The sequence below is a fragment of the Mastigoproctus giganteus genome, chromosome 9 (assembly GCF_048544385.1).
Source record: "Mastigoproctus giganteus isolate SK-2022 chromosome 9, ASM4854438v1, whole genome shotgun sequence".
Classification (NCBI taxonomy): Eukaryota; Metazoa; Arthropoda; class Arachnida; order Uropygi; family Thelyphonidae; genus Mastigoproctus; species Mastigoproctus giganteus.
Window position 1 is genome coordinate 134,842,121 of NC_143583.1, and position 21,766 is coordinate 134,863,886.

A 21,766-nucleotide genomic window follows, 5' to 3' on the forward strand; every position below is an offset into this window, starting at 1 on the left:
TTTCGCAAATATACCTGGTGTTAATTCTATCTCAACGATGTCCATTTCCACTTGCAGTCTGCCAAACTCCATGTACTTTTTCTGACAGAATCTCAGTTACCGGTTGATTCAACTACTACTGATCTCAGTTGCCCCAAATTATTCGCTGTATGATTCCTTTCGCCTCGAACGTGGTACTTGTGCATGTCTCCATCCCAATATTCCACATCAGAGACTTGCTAATTTGGAATCTCCTCCTTTCGAGAGAAGGTTTCGACCTTCTCTCGCTTAAAATCTCTCTCTCTCTCTACCTAATTGTGTCAAATTCATCTGTTGTCTCTACCGTTCTTCCAACTCCACTAATCACTTGGAGCTCTTTGACTTCCTCTCTTTGCAACTTGACTTTCTCTAGTCCACCTTTCCTAAGAGTGAGGTAATTTTCCTTGGTGATTTTAATGTTCACAACTCCAGCTGGCTTCCGTTTTCTAGTCACACCGACACAGCTGGTCGAGATGCTGAGGCTTTTGCAATTACTAATGACCTTGCACAGATTGTTCATTTACCTACAAGAATACCGGACAATCCTAACCATACAGCCAACACGCTTGACCTTTTTCTCACAAACAACCCTTCTAAGTACACGGTCGAAGTGAGTGGTCTTTTAGGCACCTCAGATGGCAACTTGGTTGGTTGGTTGGTTGATATGTTGTTTAATGGCACAAAGGCTACTAAGGCCATATTGTGCCTGATTCTATTCCGTAGTGCAATTACCAGTTAAAATCCGTTAAATAATCGTGTCTGCTTCAAGAAAACAAAGAACTCGGCTAGATTTGCATCGTCTCCAATTAGATGAGGTAATGTTAAAGGTTCTTGCAGATGCGAAAGCGATGTGAAAATTGTGCTTCGGTAATTAGTATAATGATTGCAATCTATTAGAATATGCTTCACTGGAAGTGCAGACTGACAATATGCACAAATAGGCGGATCTTCCCCCATGAATAAATAAATATGGGTTAGATGCGTGTGCCCAATACGCGTCCTAGCCAGGATCACCTCCTCTTGCTTATTTGATCGCATGCTTGATGGCCACAACTTAGGTTCGTGTTTAAATTGAAGCAGCTTATTGCCGCCCTAAGCCTGCCAGATTTGCAACCATTGCACATCACACACATTTTTTATGATTGATTTGTAGTCTGTATATGGCACTTGGTAGTTAGAAGAGCTTGCAGTGATTGGATGTTTAGCGGCTTGATCTGCATATTCATTTCCTTTGATGCCTACATGACCTGGTATCCAACAGAAAGTGACTGACTGGTTATCAGCTTGTAAAGCAATTATCTGAGATCTGATTTGCTTCAATACGGGGTGGAGTGGCTTAGATGAATTTTTCAATGATGATATTGCACTCAGAGAATCAGAATAGATCATAGTTTTCTTAATCGACAGATTAATCACGTGATCCAGAGATATTTTAATCGCCCACAGTTCAGCAGAATAGACGCTGCATTCCTTTGGAAGGGACACAGAACTAAAAAAAATAGACGAAACTGCCGCTGCCCCTACTGTCGTACTTGTTTTTGAGCCATCGGTATATATTTGAAAACACCGAGAATTTTTAGCTACATGTGCAGCAAGGAGTTTCCTGATGGTGAGATCTGCTGTTTGCTTTTTCCCCCATTGATGGAATGAGAAATCACAGATTGGAGTATAATCAGACCATGGAGGGTCAGGTGTGCTTGTTTCCTGAAAGATATTACCCATGTCTAAGTTCCAGCATTGTGTTAACTGTAGCAGCCTTATCCCGATTAGCTTGTTTTCATTGGGTTTGTTCTGATAAAAGAGGGTCCATTGGGATTCAAATAAGTATGGCAAGATAGGATGGAAGGGAAGGCTCCGTATTTTTTGCTGCATAGTTGAGTAGCAACATTTTCCTCCGAAGATGGAATGAGGTTCGTGTGCCTCTATATATAAACTCTGTACAGGGGATGTTCTGAATGCTCCTAAAGCAGTTCTTAGGGCACTGTGATGGATAGTGTCTAACCGAATTAGTGCACTTTTCCTGGCAGAGTCATAGATTGAAGCTCCATAATCCAAGCGAGATCGGATTAAAACCCGATTTAGCCGAAGCAGGGTATATCGGTCAACACCCCACGTTGATGAGGATAGTACTCTGAGGATATTTAACTTTTTCAAGCAAATGGTTCTCAGGTATGTGATGTGTTGTAAGAAGTTTAATTTATTATCTAGGGTTAGGCCAAGAAATCTGATACTGTTCGAGAGAGGTATGGTGGAATTTTTAAGTTTTAATTCAGGCTCAGGGTGAATCTTTCGTTTTTTGCAAAAATGAATACAGTTTGATTTTTGTGCTGATAAGCGGTAACCACTGCGAGATATCCAATCCACAGCTCAATTTTGTTAATTGAGATCTGAAGTTGTCTCTCGACAGAATTCATATTTTTCCCTTGGCACGAGATCATGAGGTCATCTGCATAGTGATATAATTCTACTGTTCTTGGAATATCATGAATGATATTGTTTATTCTTATTAAAAATAGGGTAGGACTCAAAATAGATCCCTGAGGTATCCCCTCCTCCTGGATATGGACTATAGAAAGAACATTTAGATGACTAACTTAAAAAGTTCTGCCCTGGAGAAAGCTCTGAACAAACAAGGGAAGCCTGTCTCGTAGTCCAAAGGCGTGAAGATCCCGTAGAATACCAAAACGCCATGTTGTATCAAAGGCCTTTTCTAAATCCAAACTTACCATAACTAGGTGGTTATTTCTGACAAAAGCATTTCTGATATTTCATTCTGCTTTAGTCATCATATCTAATGCAGATCTATTTTGCCGAAATCAAAATAGATCTGCATTAGATATGATGATTATCTCTTCTCCAATGGAGCATTTATCTCATGGCTATTCCCAACCTCGCATTGTTTCGCATTACAAGAATGCAAAATAGGATGACCTGCGAGATTTCTTTTCTTCTTTTTCTTGGTCGGATTACTGTTTCAAAACTTCTAATGTCAACGTTTGCTCAGATCGTGTCAGTGAAATTGTTCTTGTAGGAATGGAATCCTTTATTCCACACTCCACTTTAAAATCTCATCCTTTATCTAAACCTTGGTTTTCCAATAAATGTGCTAAGGCTGTTCAAGAGAAGAACGTTGCATATCGTAATTGGCTTTTTTTCCAATTCTTCAGTTTAATTTTCTGCCTTCACCAAAGCTCGCAAAAATTGTAAAGCAGTTATTAATCAGTCCAAAATAGATTTTGAACAGGCTAAGAGTAGAAAACTTGCTTCTTGCCTTAATGGTAGCCGAACATTCTGGTCTCTTGCCAAAGCTATTGGCCGCAAATTTTGCCCATCTCTGTTCTCACCTCTGTCAAAACCAGATGGTTCAGTTGTCACTTCAGCCAAGGATAAAGCTGACCTGCTAGCATCCCATTTTTTTTCCAACCCATGTATTACTAATCTTGGTAAAACACCTCCCTCCATTCCCAACACGCTCCATTCCTGTGGTCTTCCCTCAAAATGATGTCACAAGGATTTTGACAAATCTTGATGCTAAGAAAGCTCCAGGTCCTGATAGTATTTCTCCACTTGTTCTCAAAACCTGTGCCCCTGAACTTACTCCTGTTCTTTTCCGCATTTTTCACTTTCTTATTCGAAAGGTGCTTTTCTTCTGCTTGGAAATTTGCTCATATCCAACCAGTTCCTAAAAAGAGTAACAAATCCCTCCCATCCAATTATCGTCCCATTGCAATTACTTCTACTCTTTCTAAAGTAATGGAGAAATCACTTAACCGCCAACTCTTAAACTACCTAGAAACCTTCCGTCTGATCAACGACTGCCAGTATGGATTCCGTCAGTGTCGATCCACTGGGAATATTCTGGCTTATGTTACCCATTTATGGACAAATTCAATGGAAAAGTTCCGTGAAACACAAGCAGTTGCTCTTGACTTCTCAAAGGCTTTCGATCGTGTTTGGCATAAAGGTCTTCTAAACAAGCTTCCATCTTATGGTTTGCGAACTGTTTTTTGTAATTGGTTATCCAGTTTTCTCTCTGATTGCTCACTGAGGGTGAGGGTAGATGGCTCTCTGTCTTCTAACTTCTCCACTAATGCTGGTGTTCCCAAAGGTTCAGTTCTTTCCCCCACTCTTTTCCTCTTGTATATTAATGACCTTCTTCCATTGACTGGAAATCCTATCCATAGTTTTGCCGATGATAGCACGTTGCATTCCACTTCCCATTTTGAGAAACCTTGCCCTGCTCCATCAGCTTCAAATTCTAAAATATCTGCTACCAATTCGTTAAATGCCGATCTTCAGATAATTCTCCAGTGGGGCAAAGACAGTTTAGTTGATTTCAATCCTTCTAAAACTCAGTCTTGTCTTATATCTCGCAAAAAGGATTCTTCTACTCCTATGCTTATCTCTAGGCATCTCTAGGCAAAATTATATATCTCTTTTGGGGATTACCCTGACTTCTAATCTCTCTTGGAACAAGCACATTACAAATATTGCTTCCTCTGCATCTAAAAAAACTTGGTTTTCTCTTTCGCTCTCGGCGTTACTTTTCTTCCAAACAGTGTTCACTCTGTACAAATCGTAAATCCGCCATACAATGGAATATTGTTCCCATAACTGGGGCAGTGCCCTCAAAACCTCTCTCAGCTTCTAGATTCCATTCAGAAGAGAGCAGTTAGGTTAATTAATGACTCATCTCTGACAGAGTCTCTCCACTCACTGTCTCATAGATGTACTGTTTCTGCTGCATGCCTTTTCTACAGATACTTCCATGGACACTGTTCCTCTGAATTGGCTTCTATAATTCCCGCGCTCTCTTTCAAAACAGTCCGAACACCTGCCGCCTCCAGCCAACATTCATTTACTGTCCAACTTCAAACTCACAGAACCAACTTTTCATCTTCGTTTAATTCATTCAACTGCCGTTTTCTGGAACAACCTTCCTTCGTACGTATTTCCTGAAAATCAGTCTACAGAAGTTCAAGTCTAATGTCAACAAATATATTCTTTCGTCTTCTTAACCTCCAACCCAAGCACGATACTAAGTTGTTGTTTGGTTTTTAGGAGCATTAGCAGCTTAGGCCATATTGCTCCGGGATATGCGGTGGTCATTCCCTGACCTTTCCGCATCATTCGTATTTGGTGGTGTACGGGCTTGAACCCCGGTCTAATCAAGAAGCGTATGTTACGCACTGCTGCTCCTTCCCACCTGGCTACGGAGGCGCCTCGATACTAAGTACTATAGGTTCTAATACCGCTCGTGTTTGGGGTTTTCATAAAAAAAAAAAAAAGCAATGTTAACTCTGTAACCTCCGTTCCGCTTTGCTTTGAGCAGGCTTCTGAGTCTCTGATGGTATTTTCAAGCAGGCTTTGATCTTCTTGGGCTCTAACTGCTTAGCCTGCATCATGCCCAGGTATTTATAGGTCTCTACCCCTATTATGGCTTCGATCTCAGAACGCATGTCGCGCATTATACCAGCCAGAACCGTATACTGTACTGGAATGAAATTAGAAATTCATTAAATAACTGAATTTTTAAAGGTATATCTTATTATGCAAGTACATTATGACTTTTTATAAATTCATGATATAACTGGAAAATAACTAAATAATTATCCGTTAATTAATCATCTATGCTATCCACTAATGCTTACACTGGTTGTTTCTAACATCGTTAGCTGTTATTGTGATTGTTGTTATTATTTGTATAAGGCATAACATTTACAACGCATACGCGTTGTGTGGTTTATATCTGCACAAGTGTGGGTTCAAAGGCTGATCAACATAATGTGTGGGCTGAAAAATCGGGAATAAATTCCGGAGTACCCTATTCCTTCTACCCGAGAAGAGGTCTTTTTACGTAAAAATTCCTCCAGTCCCTCACAGGATTCGAATCTGGATCTCTCCAAAGAAATGACAAGTGTCTATCGCGCTGAACAGCATCGTTTGCAGACGACTATCAACTGTTAGCCATAGGTGAGTATGTTTTGTACAAACATTGTGATAAAAGCAGAGAAGCAGTAGTAAGAAGCACTTTGTACACATTTTTAATTGAAGTTGAGCCGTAAGTTGCATTTCTATTTTCCAGAGTTAAGAAGCGAAATGAATAACAAAATTGTCTCTGCGATCTTTGCGGTAGTCATGATGAAGACATCCTCTTTTGTCTTGGGTGAAACTGTATTTTTCTTAGAAAACGACGGACATCGAATGGTTGAAGTCACATTCAGCACCACTGATAGAAACTCCACCATCGTGAGCTGCAACATGTATGGTGACAGGTGAGTTTTCCTACATTAATTTAAACTACTCAAGTTTAAAAAAATTAAACAAATTTTTGTTTAATTTTTGTTTTTTAAGCAAACTACACTGTGCTGCCACTTTATTAGGTACACCTACCTAGTAGCGTTTTGAGCCTCCTTTAGTTTTCAAAATAGCCTAAATTCGTCTAGGCATGGATTGAACAAGATCCTGAAAACGTTGTGCAGGAATGGACTACCATGCAGACATGAGTGTGTCACACAGTTCCTTGAGATTCGACGGAGGTGTAGGCCGGCAGCGAACAGCCCTTTCCAGCTCATCCCAAAAATGTTCAATAGGATTGAGATCCACGGACTGAGCGGGCCACTACAGCAAAGAAAAGTCATTGTCATGTTCTTGGAACCATTCCATAGTGATTCGGGCTTTGTGCACCGGCGCATTATCCTGCTGGAAGTAACCATCTGACTGAGGATAAACTGTCAACATGAATGGATGCACTTGGTCAGCAACGATGTTAAGGTATGATGTGGCATTCAGACGTGAATCTATGGGTATCAATGGACCCAACGTGTGCATGAAAACATTCTCCACACCATAACACTGTGTAAAATTATGTAAAATATGTATTTTTTAAAAAAAAATATGTAATTTTTATGTAAAATTATTATACTCCAGGACTGCTTATGTTGATGTTTTATGCTTCTTTTTTATTTATTTATTTCCATCTACTTAAGGAATGCAATTAGCGAAGTTCTGAAAATCAAAAACTACTCAAGTAAGCACGAGGTGAATAGTACATTCATGAGCATATTAATCAACCAATGTCAGGACGTGTCGCAGAGGAAATGGTTTGCTCCAGCGAAAGCATACGAATTGTCTATTTACAAGCAAAGAACTGTATTCGATGAGCTACTTATATTTCCAGGTAAAGACATCAGATTATGACATATCTAGATATTTAGTTTATACTAACAATTAACAAAGTAAAGTCAAACTGTAACTTTTCGTACAGAATTCACAATTTTAAAAACATGCAGCACATTGGACTACTGAAAGCATTGGAAGCACAAATAAGTACACATTATGCAAGGTACTCGTTATGCTAATTCTTGAGAAATACTGTAGCAACCCCAAAATAACTTACACATTGGCGGGGTCGAATTAAAAACAGTAGAGTAAAAAATGGATCTAGGAGTCTTATCTGCCCGTATCTATGATACGGGCAGATTATTATTATTATTATTTCGTATGGCAAAAATGAGGATACATTTGTAACAGTACGGGCAGATAAGAAGTTTTCTGAGCAGTAGAAATAGGAGGCCAGGAAAGCCCATGGTATCCTATCGAACAATACCTTGCAGAGATATGGAGGTAATTGTAAACCTCATTTGGAATATTGTGTCCAAGTATGGAGACATCTGAAGAAAAAAAAAAGGCATTGAGCTTCCTGAATGAGTCCTAAGAAGGGGAACTCGCATGGCGAAATCGGCAAAAGGGCGGACCGTACGAGGAAAGACTCCGATTATGTGGGCTGCAGAGCATGGCAACCAAACACCTTATAGGGGCCCTGAATTAATGTAAAAACACCTCCATACGTTGATTATATACACAGAACCCACGCCATTTACACACAAGATCGGAGCCTTTCCTCGAGCATGCGAGGAAAGACTCCGATTATGTCGGCTGCAGTGCTTGGCAACCAAGCACCTTAGAGTGGGTTAATAATATGAATTAAGGTGGAATTTTCACTGTTATAAAGAATCCCAGAACTGGGGGCCATAAGTTCAAATTACAGGAGAAAAGATTTAGACTAGATTGTAGGAAGTTTACTTTTAGCCAGCGAGTTGTTATTACTGGAACAAATTGCCTTTTAAAAAATTGTGAGCCATCCCAGAACCATCAGTCTTGTCGAAGCAGGGGCCAAAGTGGTGTGTTGAATTTGGGGCCCCTCCAACCACCAGGATCTTTCCCTTTCCGACTTTCTGTAGGTCGCAGCGCACAGCAAACGTGCCGGATTCTTATGATTTTAACCTGGAATCTAGGCTCTGGGCGTTGGACCTCAGTGATGATAATTTGGAGGATGAGCAGCATCACTGGAAGGTCCTCTCACCACGTACAGGTACCCATGTCGAGGGGGAGAAACAGGTCCATAAAATTTCTTTCCATCTTGACAGAATTAGAACCCAGGCCTTTCCATACGCTGTGAATAGATAGAAACCTTAATTACTATGCAACCAGTGAGACCGAATCTTACCTGAGCTATGAGGTTAAGGATTCATCCAAAACACTTTACACATGACTACCGCTAGAATATCGGAATAGCATGGAAGTGAAATGAACCCAACAAGCAACCATTCTTAAAAATGTGTACAATTTATGATTTAAGCTATTTTCTTATGTTCTTATATTATTTCACACCTCTTTGCTTAGAAGGCAGTTTGGGAAATCCATTTATTGTTTTCTTATTTTCAGGAACTAAGTGGTGCGGACCTGGAAATGTGGCTGATAATTATAGTGACCTCGGTGCCGAGAAGGAGACAGACATGTGCTGCAGAGAACATGATCATTGCAATGACACAATACCAGGGAATGGAGAAAAGTATGGGTTGAAGAATATTGACTTCTTCACAAGGTAAGTACTGAAATATCTCATACGGATAATCTTTCCACCCCTTATTATTTATACATAATAACAGAAATCAATAATATAACAATATAAAGCAGAAGGCAGGACAAGTAAACCAACGTTCGCCATGATCATGCTGAACAGTTTCTTCAACGACCTCCTATTAGGTGCATCATCAACTTAGGCCATATTGCTTCGTATATGCTGTCTGTAAATTGTGTTCTGTGGTCGATTTTCTGTTTGTTGGACGAAAACCCAGAGTTTCCGGGAGAAGAAACCATGCTACTCTCTCCCGAGACCGACTAACTCAGCCACTTTGTGAAAAGTACCCATAAAAAGTCCACCCAACATTGACAGGATTCGAACTTAGATCTTTTCCACCCGGTGTGGGAAGGACGATGATTATACTAACTGTGCTAACCACTGTGGTTGAAATTCGTTCGTTAATATTTGTATATAACATGGATGTCAACATATTGTGACATTAGAAGTCCTTATTTTGACTTAGGTTTCATAGCCTATAGGCTACCCTACTAAAAGTATTCGAATACTATCACTTTTCAAGAGAGAGGAAAAAAAAGCTAGTTTTAATGAACAAGTTAATAAGATATGATTTCAACAACAGTAATCAGGAATTTGCTTATTAAAACTCGTTTAAAGGCTTAAAGAAAAAAAAAAAGCAGCCTTCTGTGGAATAAACCATCCAGACATGCGGCTGCTTAAAAGTAAGCAACTTTTCATTGAAATATCTTTCCTATCGTGTAACCAGGGTAGTCGGTCGCTTTGCATAGAACTCCATTGGCAGATAATAAAATCAATATGTGATGGTTTCCTTCACCTTATTGTGGAAGTGACAGGCATATATAAATACCAACTGATAATGATGTTTATGAAATGATTTCTCCCAAAGACCTTCCACCATGCCTCCTCTGCTACAGTTTGGCATGGATGTATGAGGTTTCGAATCATTGAGGAGCAACAATATGTCACACGTTAAGCTTTCGGACTCCTTTGCCCTTATTGGCTTCCCGTAATAATTCGGTCATTTCGCTGTAGCTACGAGCATTGATAATCCATGCATATCAAAAAGATTCCCTGCACTTCTATAGATCGGAGAAGTTCAGAAACACGGAGAAGTTCGAAAGTTCACAGTCATTCATGATCATCTCGTAAATTGGGTGTTTGTTTCCCAAAAATTGCGTACTGCCTTTACAAAGCCAGTTCAAGAGTCTCTCAGTTTTTCATGGAATTTTTAAATACAGGGTCCAGAAGATCATCTTGCGGATTTGAGGTCCGTCAAAAATTCCTGCTTCGATTCTTTCATATGTAACCAATGGGAATTTAGTGCAAACATACTTGAAACAAATTCCTTCTTTATTCGAGGTTTGAATGAACTGTTTCATTAAACCTAGCTTTATATGCAGAAGTAATAGTACTTTATTTCGATCTAACAGTGGCTCTTCTTTAATGTTTTTCGAAAGTTATGTCAGAGACCGTCTTGGTGGTCACATTTTCCTTTTCCAATGTTCACTTCTTTCTAGACGATTCCACTCGCACAGAAACCAAGGCATTTTTGTGTAACCAAATTATTGGCCGAGTAGCAGGCCAATAACTTTAAAATCTCTGCACACTAGCCAACCACGAGTATTGTACTGAATGTTTTCTACGAGAAGCTTGACATTTTCGTAGTTTTCCTTTAAGTCTGATATAAGGCATGTACACTTGTATGATATGCACACTTTCAATTACGAAGGGAGCTCCTTCGAGGCTATGCTTCGGTGAGTCAATAAATAGTCTCCACCCGCTGGTTGACAGAAAATTCCAAAAAGAATTTTCGATCAACCGACATAACACTACATTGTGCGAAAGGCAAATGTCATGACTTTCTTTTTCACATTTCCACAATCGCAAGCCTTCCATACATGTACACACTTTATTGGTGGACCAAACTTCTATCTTGGTCACCATGATCAAGCGTGAGTGTGCATAAATAAATAATGAATAAATAAATTTTCTGTTTATACTCCGGGACGACCAAACAGTCAGAGGAGTTAACAAGATAGACAGAATACAAGAAACAGCACCGTATTCAGCAGTCACGGGCTTGAACCCCGGTCACTCAAGGCACGTGTACTTATGCACCCGCGCGCACGTGCTTTGAGTGATCGTGGTTCTAGCACGCGTGATTACTAAATGCGGTGCTGATTTTAGTATTCTGTCCAGTACGATGCACTGGACACTGCATGATATGGGTTACTACAGTCGTGCAGTCATTCACAAGCCACTAATCACCCCGACTAATGCCGGACGTCGTCGGTGTAAGGCCCGCTATTCTTGTACTGTAGACCAATGGAAAAGATGTACTTTGGGGTGACGAGTCATGGTACATGAACTACGTACTTGTCTGGCGGTGGTGTATAGGTATATAGGATGGTGTATAGGATGCCAGGAGAAAGCTACTTGCAATACTGTATCGATCCAACAATGAAGTTGGGCAGAGTCAGCGTGATGGTCTGGGGCTATTTTTCATAGTTTGGCCTCTGACTCTGACATTGGCTGTTTTGGGCAAATCCATTTGGAGGAATGCCGAAGTCTAGCTCGGCAACCTAGACAATAATGCGTAATCTACGTTGTGGCAGAATCGATAAAAGTCCATAAGAGTACCTGTCTCAGAAGGATAACGCTCTATGTCATACTTTTTGTGTTGTGATGGGCTAGTTTATCCACATAAGTGTCGAAATGCTGAACTGGCCAGCCTAGACCTTAATTCTATAGAGAAATCTCTGGGATGAATTGAATCGTCTGGTGAGTGTGAGGAAAGACCACACAAAAAAAGAAAAAGAATAGCTATAAGCAAACCCGCAATTGTAAAGGGATTACTATAATAATAAAATATTTTGCCTGAAGGAATATTTTTATTAAGATAATCGACCCGGTCAGAAGTGGCTAAGAGTTTTATCAGGCGATAATTACAGGCAGAGATGCACGAACCAAATACGGTGGTTTCTTCTATTCTCTCTATCTTGTGGACCCTCCTCTGACCGTGCAGTCGTCCTGCAGTATAAACAGAAAATTTTTATTTATTTACCAGTCTAATGTTAACGAAAGTACTATGATTGATATCCTGTAAATTTTGAAAAGGGGGAAAGCAATAGTGGCCGACATTTTTCTCGAATTCTCTGTTCATTTATTTAAGCATTAACTTATACTGTAGAGATGTAGCAGGAAAAAATTTCACAATGATAACCAAGAATAGCAAAGGGAATGAACTAAATTCCAAGTAACTCATAGTGACATTAAATTGTATTGCCAGTCGGAAGTGATAAGTTGAACACTGAATTAAATTTAATAAACTCAAGAAATGCAGGAAAAAGAAAAACAGCTGTTTTAAGATATCTAGTAACACAGAGTGAACTGTAAAGGAATTAAACTATAATGAATTTTTCTATACACGTTATCTAGAAAGATTCTGTTATCTAAATGCAGTACAGATATTATAATTTGGAATGAATACATGTGAAGTAATATTGATTTTAATTCATTAAAAGTGTGAGAGAATATCCTCATAGATTATTTTTATTTATTTATTATATTTATTTTTTTTAAACAGGAGCCACTGTTCCTGCGATTTGAAATTCAAAAAATGTCTACAAGATGTTGGGAAAGAGACTGCCAATACCATTGGTTTCATATACTTTAATGTCCTGCATGTTCGATGCTTCAGGAAAGATTATCCTATAAAAAAATGTCTCAAATATAAATGGTAAATTCTTTAAATTTTTACCCGATATTTAATTTTTTTAAATTATTATTTTATTTAATTTTGTTATTTTTCACTTTCACGTATTTATTATTTTTATAATCTGATAATTCTGTATGCATAGTACGTAGCATTATCACATCAAAATTAATAAATTTTGTGAGAAAAAGAAATGTCTAATTTTGATTTGGTAATAAAGAAATAAAAATTTTAAATAAATAAATTATGATACATTAAAAGTTAATATGCTTTTAGTTCATACATGGATTCAGTTTCAGAAAGAAGTTAACGCACTTCAATATATAAAAAAAAAAAAAAAAAAAAACAACTTCTGAAATAGCTTAAATTAAAATTTTATTCACTTAGTTTTAAAATGTAATCGAAGTTTAGTCTTAGTTAAGCTTTGTGGTAATGCACTTTATAGAGTAGCTGACTTTACAGAGTTCAGATGATTCTCAATCAGTAGTGATTGAGAATCATCTGATCTCACATTCCGCCCTTCGTTTGTATAGTTATATTAAAGAGCGTTGAATAGTTTAAAAGTTATCTGTTGAATCTTGATGTCCTCTAAAATACAATTTTTAGAAATTAAATTTCACAACACAACCTTTACCAAAGTGAGTCACTATGGTGTTGAGCAATAGCGAAACTACATATTTCACGAACGTGCCCCTCTGGCTCTTAGAAGACCCCACCTCCACGGTAACAGACTGCAAGTACGGTAGTTTCGGACTGACTGGCCATCGTGTGCTGATTGGACAGTACTGATGGAATCCAGATGATTGCGGAAGTAGTCTGAAAGGGTACAATCCACGCAACGCAAGTTGAATGGTAATGAAACCTCTGTCGTGGTCGCCGCTCCAGAAATTTACAGAAATATTCTATTTGTGTAAATTTCTATATGGAAAAATTCTATGTGGAATTAATGTCAGGTGCCCACGAGGGCCATGTCAAAAGGGAAATTTTGTCCTCATGATTTAAAACCGCTGCCTGACAGTATACACGCCCTGTGAGGTGCAGCATTGTCATTTGCAATGACACCCCTCCCTCCCAACAAGCAAAAATACTTCAGCATAAGTTAGATGATCTTCTAGGATGGCTGAGCAGCTCGCGGCAGTGAGATCGCACTCTTCTGGGATAAGGGAAGAATACAGATCATACGGGGTAAACTCCTCCTACTACACAACCTTTGACTGTTGAACGCAGAACTCCGAATTACTGTTTCCATGGCTGTCGCTACAAAAAAGAATGAAGGATAACTCGCAGGATAACAATATCATATTTCTCCCCTGCTCGACAGTCCACGGCCATTACTTGTATCATTGAAGCATTATGACTTATGAACCGACTTTGAAAGAGGGATGATAGTGGGTGCCCGACGCATGGGTAACTTTATCACGGAGGTGGTACATAAATTGCACTATCCCCGTTCGACAGTATCAAGAGTGTATCGGGAATACGCCATTTCCGGAATAACATCCCATTGTGGAGTGCTGTGGGAGGGGAAAGGTGGTGGATGAACGTGGCCGTCGACGTCTGTCTCGCATGGTTTCTGCCAACGGGAGAGCGACAGTGGCACAAATCACCGCCAACTTCAACGAGGGAGGTGCCAGTAACGTCTCCACCAAGACCATCAGGCGATCATTAGCCACAACAGGTTATGGGAGCCGCCGACCCACCAGAGTCCCATTGCTAACACCACGACACAGGACTCTACGCTTCAACTGGGCGAAAGAACATCGGCACTGGACCTTGGATGATTGGAGACGGGTCTCCTGGTCCGATGAGTCCTTTCCAGTTATTTCGAGAGGACGGGAGGGTGCGTATCTGGCGGAAATCGCACGAAGCTATGCATCCGTCATGTCAACAAGGAACTGTCCAGGCAGGTGGATGGTCGGTAATGGTCTGAGGCGTGTTCAACTGGCACACGTTAGGACCTCTGATACGTCTAGACGCATCTCTGAATGGTGCAGGTTATGTATCCATCCTGGAAGACCATCTGCATTCCTTCGTGGTCATCGTGCACCCACAGGGCAATGGACTCTTTCAGCAGGACAATGCACCTCCCAACAGAGCCGTGGTGACTAGGACATGATTCGAAGAGCATTCCGTAGATTTTACTACCATGGAATGGCCCCTGTGGAGCATCTTTGGGGTGCTGTGGGAAGGTCTGTTCGAGCTTTGGATCCTCTCCCCAGGAATGCGACGGAATTATGGACAGCAGTGCAGCAAGCATGGATGGAAATACCTGTGGAACGCTTTTGTGAACTAGTGGAGTCAATGCCTCGACGTGTGACTGCCCTTATTCGGGCGAAAGGTAGGCCTACCCGTTACTAGGTAGGTATCCCATGATTTCTGTCCACTCAGTGTATAATGTTAAGTTTGTGCACTCTGTGCAGTTCAGTTATTTTCGGCCACTTTGCCACCAGGAAGGCAATCACCTGGAAAGCGTGCCCAGTGCTTGTCTGGGCCACAAGGCACGAATCGTAGTGAACCTATAAAAACTTACTGAATATCCAAAGCGTGTTTAGAATCATTCAAAAGAATCCCGTGACGGCAAGTCGGCGCCGGCGCCAGCGCGTGCACATGCACACACATAATCATTCCCTTTCATTTAACAGACAGAATAGAAGAAACAAAGAAGAAAATAGTATAGAAGGGGGGGAAAAGTAGAATACGATATAGGATACTGCAAAATCATGTCTTTTTCTAATGCAACCCAAAGCAGTCCACAAGGGTAAATGTCATCAATTAAATAGAAGCATTAAAATTATACTATATCCAAAAAAGCAATTCCAGCAAGGCAGGAACAAATAGTCAAAAAGGAAGATGCTTCTAACAGTTTTCCGAGTAGTGTCAGAAGCCACTAATTAATGGCTATATCACAATGCAGAGACAGGATCAAGATTATGTTGAGTTGCGGAGAATCTTAAGAAAGGAAGAGCCAGAGAAATACGTCTGTTAAAAACCTGCTTGGCATATTCTTGAAAAGTAGCAAAAATATGGTTCATGAGGTCATGGATATGACAGACAAGACAACAGGATATATTTCAGCACCTAACGCTATATAAAGGGGAAAAAATGATTTCTTGGATCACGTAACGGCTATGAAATCCAAACATCCAATTATTATTATTTTAAGCATTCGAACGAAGCTTGTCGCTTATGTCTGTGTAATATATTTTGTTTGTAGAAATATGTTTACACGCAGATTTCGAATATGCGAATCGGTCCTGACCGTTTTTCAGCCCGTTGTGCGAGCTTGAAAAACTCTATGAGTAATTATTTTAGGGGACTGTACTTCCTCCACCTGAGATCGGCTAACTACAACCTTGATTGAAGAGTGCTCTAAAAATTCCTTCAGTCACAGACAGGAATGCAATCCGGGCTTCTCCAAACGGTAACGTAGAATATCAACTAAGTTGCCGTGGAGAACACCAGTGGAAAACATCGGTCATCACCTCGGCCGAAGAAATTCAAGACTTTCGAAAGAACTAGGAAAGCTGAGCTTATGGCGTTCTTCGACTAATAGGGGCTGTTGCATCATTTCATGTGAAGAGGTTTATTTATTTTATTTATTTTTAACGTATAATATACACAACAGGCATGCGCCCAGTTAAAGTGTATAACAGAGTATCAAAAAAGATAACAGAACAAAGATTGTACAAAACATAAAAATAAATAGTACAATAATACACTTTGTACAATAAAAGTTCATTCATTCAAACGGGAAAAGTCGAATTCACGGAAATTATTCATGATGTCAAGTCCAGCGCCATGAAAAATCGCAGAGAGCAGGTTGCTGCAGGAGACATCATCACCTCACAAGAATTAATGAGGACATCTTTAGCCCAGAACTCATCCGTCAATCAGTCAACCTACTCCAAACAGTTCTGTAAAACTGTTTCTTGTACACAGCCATATCCAAGTCAAACTTGTTCGTGAGTGCCAATGTTCTTTTGAAGAAGGAGTTCCTCGATATCTCTAATCTAGAGTTACCGAAGTGGAATGTAGTCTTCTGTCTAGTAGCGACCGCTGGAGCGTGAAGGTCAATATGGCATAGAAGATTCGGCAGGTAGGTTGAACCAGCGAAGATATGGTACAACAGTTTTAAGTCAAGAACAGTTCGTCGAGTTTCTAGAAATTGAAGCTTGAAGTAGGAACAGAGATTCCGGTTGAAGATTCTGTGGTAAAACATGGGGTTACGTCTGGAAAGATAGTGGATAAATTTCATCTGGAGCGATTCTATTTGCTGTATCAAGTATGCATGGTATGGGTTCCATATAGGTGAAAGAACGAACTCAAAATCACGCAAGAATACGAATACTCTAAGTTGATCTGCGACGTGCCATCAAACCAAGAAACCAATAAACAAGAAACCAAGATGTGTCACTTTGTAACAAGACAATGCATGACCATACATGGATCCTTAAACTGTGTTCGGAAATGATTTAGCATCTCCTTATAGGTCAGATTTATCATCTTAAAATTTACATGTTTTTGGAAGACTGAAAAATAATCTGGCAGGATGTTCATTTCACATGGACCAAGAAACAAAGGAAGCAGTCAACAGTGACCAAAAGACGACTTATGAGCAATGTCTTTGTGTACAGATAGAATAAATGCCTAAACAGTGGTGGAATATTTTTTCTTTTTTTTTTTTTTTTTTTGAAAACTATAGACCTAGTTATTGGTGAAATGAAAATTCTCATTTTCATTTTGATTCATGTTTGTAAAAAAATATGTATAAACGAATAATAAATTTATAAAGTATATAAAAAAAAAAAAAAAAACTAAAAGGTCACAGAAGAAAGATCAGAATCGAATTTTGGCCGATTTTAATGAATCTTTATGCAGATTGAAACATGCAACGCGCGTAATATCGAACACAAAAGTATCATTTCTGTATTCGGAAGCACAACCAGTGGTCTGGCATATTCGAGACTAAACAGAAACAAGTAATTGTAAGTAAATAAGTTATACCATAGATTGAAGATTTAAAGTTATTTAATTTCTTAAAAGTTATATGCCGCTTTAACTTCCCTTTCCCATTAAAAATGTCATCTTATTTGCATTTGCAATGTAATGGCAAGAATACTTTTCAGTGTCTTATATAGCATTTTTTTTTTAGGTTGTTCTTCTATATTAGTTGCCAGAAGTACGAATTGGATACGAACGAGCCTCCCGCATGGCAGTTTTTCGACGCAAAAAGTTACACCACCTTGATTAATTCGGTGAAATAGAATAATTCAAACGATGTGTTGCACGACTGGATCTAATTAACGCAAGCTATTTGTAAAATTACTGTATATTACTTATTGGTGCAATAAAATTAAATATCATCTGCAACAAAAAAATAGCAAATAGAGATTATTTTTACTAAATTATGATGAAAAGCAGCACATCTTCGCATTCTTAGGGGAAAAAAGGTTTGTTAGTCCCATTAAAAAAAAAAAAAATCGAAAATCCCATTTAAATTCTTAACGAAGCAGAACTAAGTTTCGACATCACGGTGTGAGTCGTACTTGTAAGATTCATTATTTCGTTTTAATATAAACGCTTTTCGTTTATTGCATATTTATTTATTTTCTATAAAACCCGGCCTACTACTCAGCAATTTTTTTTGTCGATTTGCCTGTTTTGCGTCCAGCAAAACAGGCAAATCGACCAGAGAACACGCAATTACCAGACATAAAATATATACGGGTATATGTAAGGACTCGGCCACGACAACTGATAAACTGAACCAACAGGCATTAGAAAACCAAATCACAAAAGGAATCATGGGCCTGAAACCAGACACCACATGCTCTAGACTAACCACTACTGTGAACAACCCGACTAGTAGGAACCTCGTACTCACAAATGCGTGGAAACTACCATACAAGACAAGTGGAACAGGACCTACTATAAGTCAAAATGTGACTTACCGGACTGGACACTTCCTTGACCATTACTGTAGCTCGCTTAGCCGGTTGGCGATCTGGTCTGGGCGCCTTGCCTGACCCATTTCTCTCCCTATCCTGGCGGGGGGAAGGGAGGGCACGGTCTCTCCGTCTCCTCCCATCTCCCTCCACTGGTGGGGCATGGGCATGCGCCACTGATCTTCCCTGGGGTCGCCTTCCCTATCGTCCCCATATTTCTGTCTTTTCCCTCCAGCCTTACGCCTTCCTCCACTCTACCTAATACTCTAGCGTATACTCCACACAGATCAAAACTTAACAACTACTAAATTTAATTAATGGTGCCTAATAACTCCATTCGGCTTCTCTACTTCAATTGTCTAATCTTCTACCGAGTATCGCGGTTGTTTATTATTATTTTATTTATTTATTTATTTATTTATTTTTATTTTTTTTTGCCCTAGCCAATGAAATCTCAGGAAACTAGTGGCAGGGCCTGCCAGAATAAACACTTCAAACTACTGGGTACCTGGTCTGCCTCCACGGGGCAAAGTGTGGGTAACGTTGGGCCTCAGCAGAGGTTCAGCGGTTAAATGGCCAGATGAACAATAATGATACACAGCACTACACGTTTACAAAATCCACACACTTTTAAATCTCTGGCCTTCCCAGTGAACTGGTAGACCAACAATGAAAGCAACGCGGAGATGGGGAAACCTCTGGTGCGGCTAGACATCAATACACTTTACATCCTGCGTGGGTAGAACAGTGGTATCGTCACCGTCCTCCCCATACACCGCGTGGAAAACCCCCGGGTTCGAATCCAGTCGATGACGCGAGAAACTTTAATGGGCTTTGTTCACTCTGTGGTTGAGTTAGTCGGTCTCAGGCGTAGATAGCAAGGTTTTCCTCCAGAAACTGGGGTTTTGACTGTTTTGCTGGACGCTAAACAGGCAAATCGACCAGAGAACACACAATTTACAGACATAAAACAACATATATGGGTATATGAAAGAAATTATGGGTGGCCCTAATATAATAATTTGAATATAATTTTCCATCGTCTGCGCGGTAGCACAGACGATGGAAAATTATATTCAAATTTCACCGAGTGAAAAAGGCTCGGGTTCGAATCACGTCGATGACGCGAGTAATTTTATTGGTCTTTTTTCACTCCGTGGCTGAGTTAGTCGGTCTCAGGCGTAGATAGCAAGGTTTTACCCCGGAGGGTTATCGTCCAGCAAAGTTGGCAAACGCAAGATCCCACTAGGGACCCTGCTAGTGAAATCTCAAGAAATTAGGTGGCAGAGTCTACCAAAGTAAAAATTTCAAGCTACTGGGTACCTGGTCTGTCTCCACGGGGCTTAGTGTGGGCAACGTTGGGCCCCAGCAGGAGTCCAACGGCTAAATTGCCAGATGAACAAAGACACACAACATTACACATATGCAAATCGATACACTTTTAAATCTCTGGCCTTTACAGTGAACTGTATCACACCCACAATGAAAGCAACGCAGGGATGGGGGAAGCCCCTGGTGCTGTCTGACAATTAACACACTTTACCAAACACCTAGATACACAACAGAACACAACACTACTTACAGAAACCAGACATTACACTTTTCTGGGTCTGCGCGGTAGCACAGTGGTATCATCACCGTCCTCCCCACACCGAGTGGAAAAGGCCCGGGTTCGAATCCCGTCGATGACGCGAAGAACTTTAGTGGACTTTTTTCACTCCGTGGCTGAGTTATTCGCTCAGGGATTTTCGTCCAGCAAAACAGGCAAATCGACCAGAGAACACACGCAATTTACAGACACAAATACGGGTTTATGTATTAAATTATGGATAACTTGAAATTCAAATAATAATTTGAATTTGTATTACGCTTTTATAGAGATTCTGTACTTCTTCACAAAGTACTATGACGCAGATGTGGGAAGGCACCAGTAGCGCCTTACACAAAACACTATACCTTTCCATCCTCACCTAGTCCACCTGTCTTCAAAAATAGGTAAATACACCGCAATGATAACTAGAATCTGCCGTGTGAACTGGCGCCTTCGTAGCCAGGTGGGCAGGAGCAGCAGTGCGTAGCACACGCTTCTTGATATTAGACCGAGGTTCGAGCCCGTGACCACCAAATACGGAGGATGCGGAAAGGTCAGGGAATAACAACCGCATATTCCCGGAGCAATATGGCCTTAGTTGCTAATGCTCCTAAAAACCAAAACAACAACAACAACATCCGTGCGAACTGGGGACTCAACTGAAAAGCACTAGATCTTCTGTAGAAAGTTATATTGTTACCAATCGTTTGGTATAGAGCAGCGGTTTGGTTCACCAGAGTTACACTACTCCGTAATAAACAGAAACAAAACTCCATCCAAAAAGCAATGTTACTCACAGTTAACAGGGCTTGCTGCACTGTCAGCACATCAGCCCTCCAAGTCCTAGCCGATCACGTGATAAAAAGTGGACTAAATCGACACCTAAAGAAATGAATAAAAAGGAAATCCTGGGGATTCAATTAGACATCAAGAGAGAACACACTATGTCACTGTATTCATCACTCTGTCTGCGCGGGCAGCACAGTGGCATTGTCACCGTGCTTCCTACACTGGGTGGAAAAGGCCCGGGTTCGAATCCCGTCGAGGAACTTTTATGGGCTTTTTTTTTTCACTCCCTGGCTGAGTTAGTCTGTCTTAGGCATAGATGGTAAGGTTCCCTTCTCAGAAACTAGGGTTTATTCGTTCAGAAAAACAGGCAAATCGATCGGAGAACACCCGCAATTCACGAACGTAATAACACTTGGGTAGTTGAACTAATGTTCCGGACGACATTTATATTATTATATTCTTCTCTCATTAATTTGGTGGGGGGGGGGGATTATGGTATCGGCAGATCTTCATTGTGGAAAGTACCTTATTACAAACGATATGTTAGGATATTTGATACTGTGCTTGCTTTTTCGGCAATTTCATGGAAGGAATGTTACAAGATTCCAGTTTCCACATTCCAAAAACTTTTAAAAAGTGTCCCTCAGTTATGCCATTAAAGCCCATGGAAATCATACGAGATATTAAAAATTTCCATTTTTCCTAACTAGATTTTTTAGATTTAGTTTCAAAATATGTATGGGAGGAGGAGGAAACGAAGAATTTTCATCTAGCTAAACTAACAGTATCATTATTCTTACATT

The 21,766-nt window shown here is 40.1% G+C and overlaps 1 protein-coding gene across 1 annotated transcript; it reads left to right on the forward strand.

Annotated features, from left to right (window-relative positions):
- The first annotated feature begins 6,156 nt into the window (after nucleotides 1-6,156).
- On the forward strand, nucleotides 6,157-17,902 carry LOC150080756 (phospholipase A2-like). The gene is made up of 5 exons (XM_090380808.1): nucleotides 6,157-6,293; nucleotides 7,008-7,198; nucleotides 8,746-8,905; nucleotides 12,510-12,662; nucleotides 17,809-17,902. The coding sequence occupies exons 1-5, from the start codon at nucleotides 6,157-6,159 to the stop codon at nucleotides 17,900-17,902; spliced, it is 735 nt and encodes a 244-aa protein (XP_090236934.1).
- The last annotated feature ends 3,864 nt before the right edge of the window (nucleotides 17,903-21,766 follow it).

Coding starts and splice junctions, on each gene's coding strand:
- LOC150080756 (XM_090380808.1), top strand. CDS start 6,157: ATGATGAAGACATCCTCTTTTGTCTTGGGTGAAACTGTATTTTTCTTA. Junction 6,294..7,007: donor TGCAACATGTATGGTGACAG/GTGAGTTTTCCT, acceptor CATCTACTTAAG/GAATGCAATTAGCGAAGTTC. Junction 7,199..8,745: donor TGAGCTACTTATATTTCCAG/GTAAAGACATCA, acceptor TCTTATTTTCAG/GAACTAAGTGGTGCGGACCT.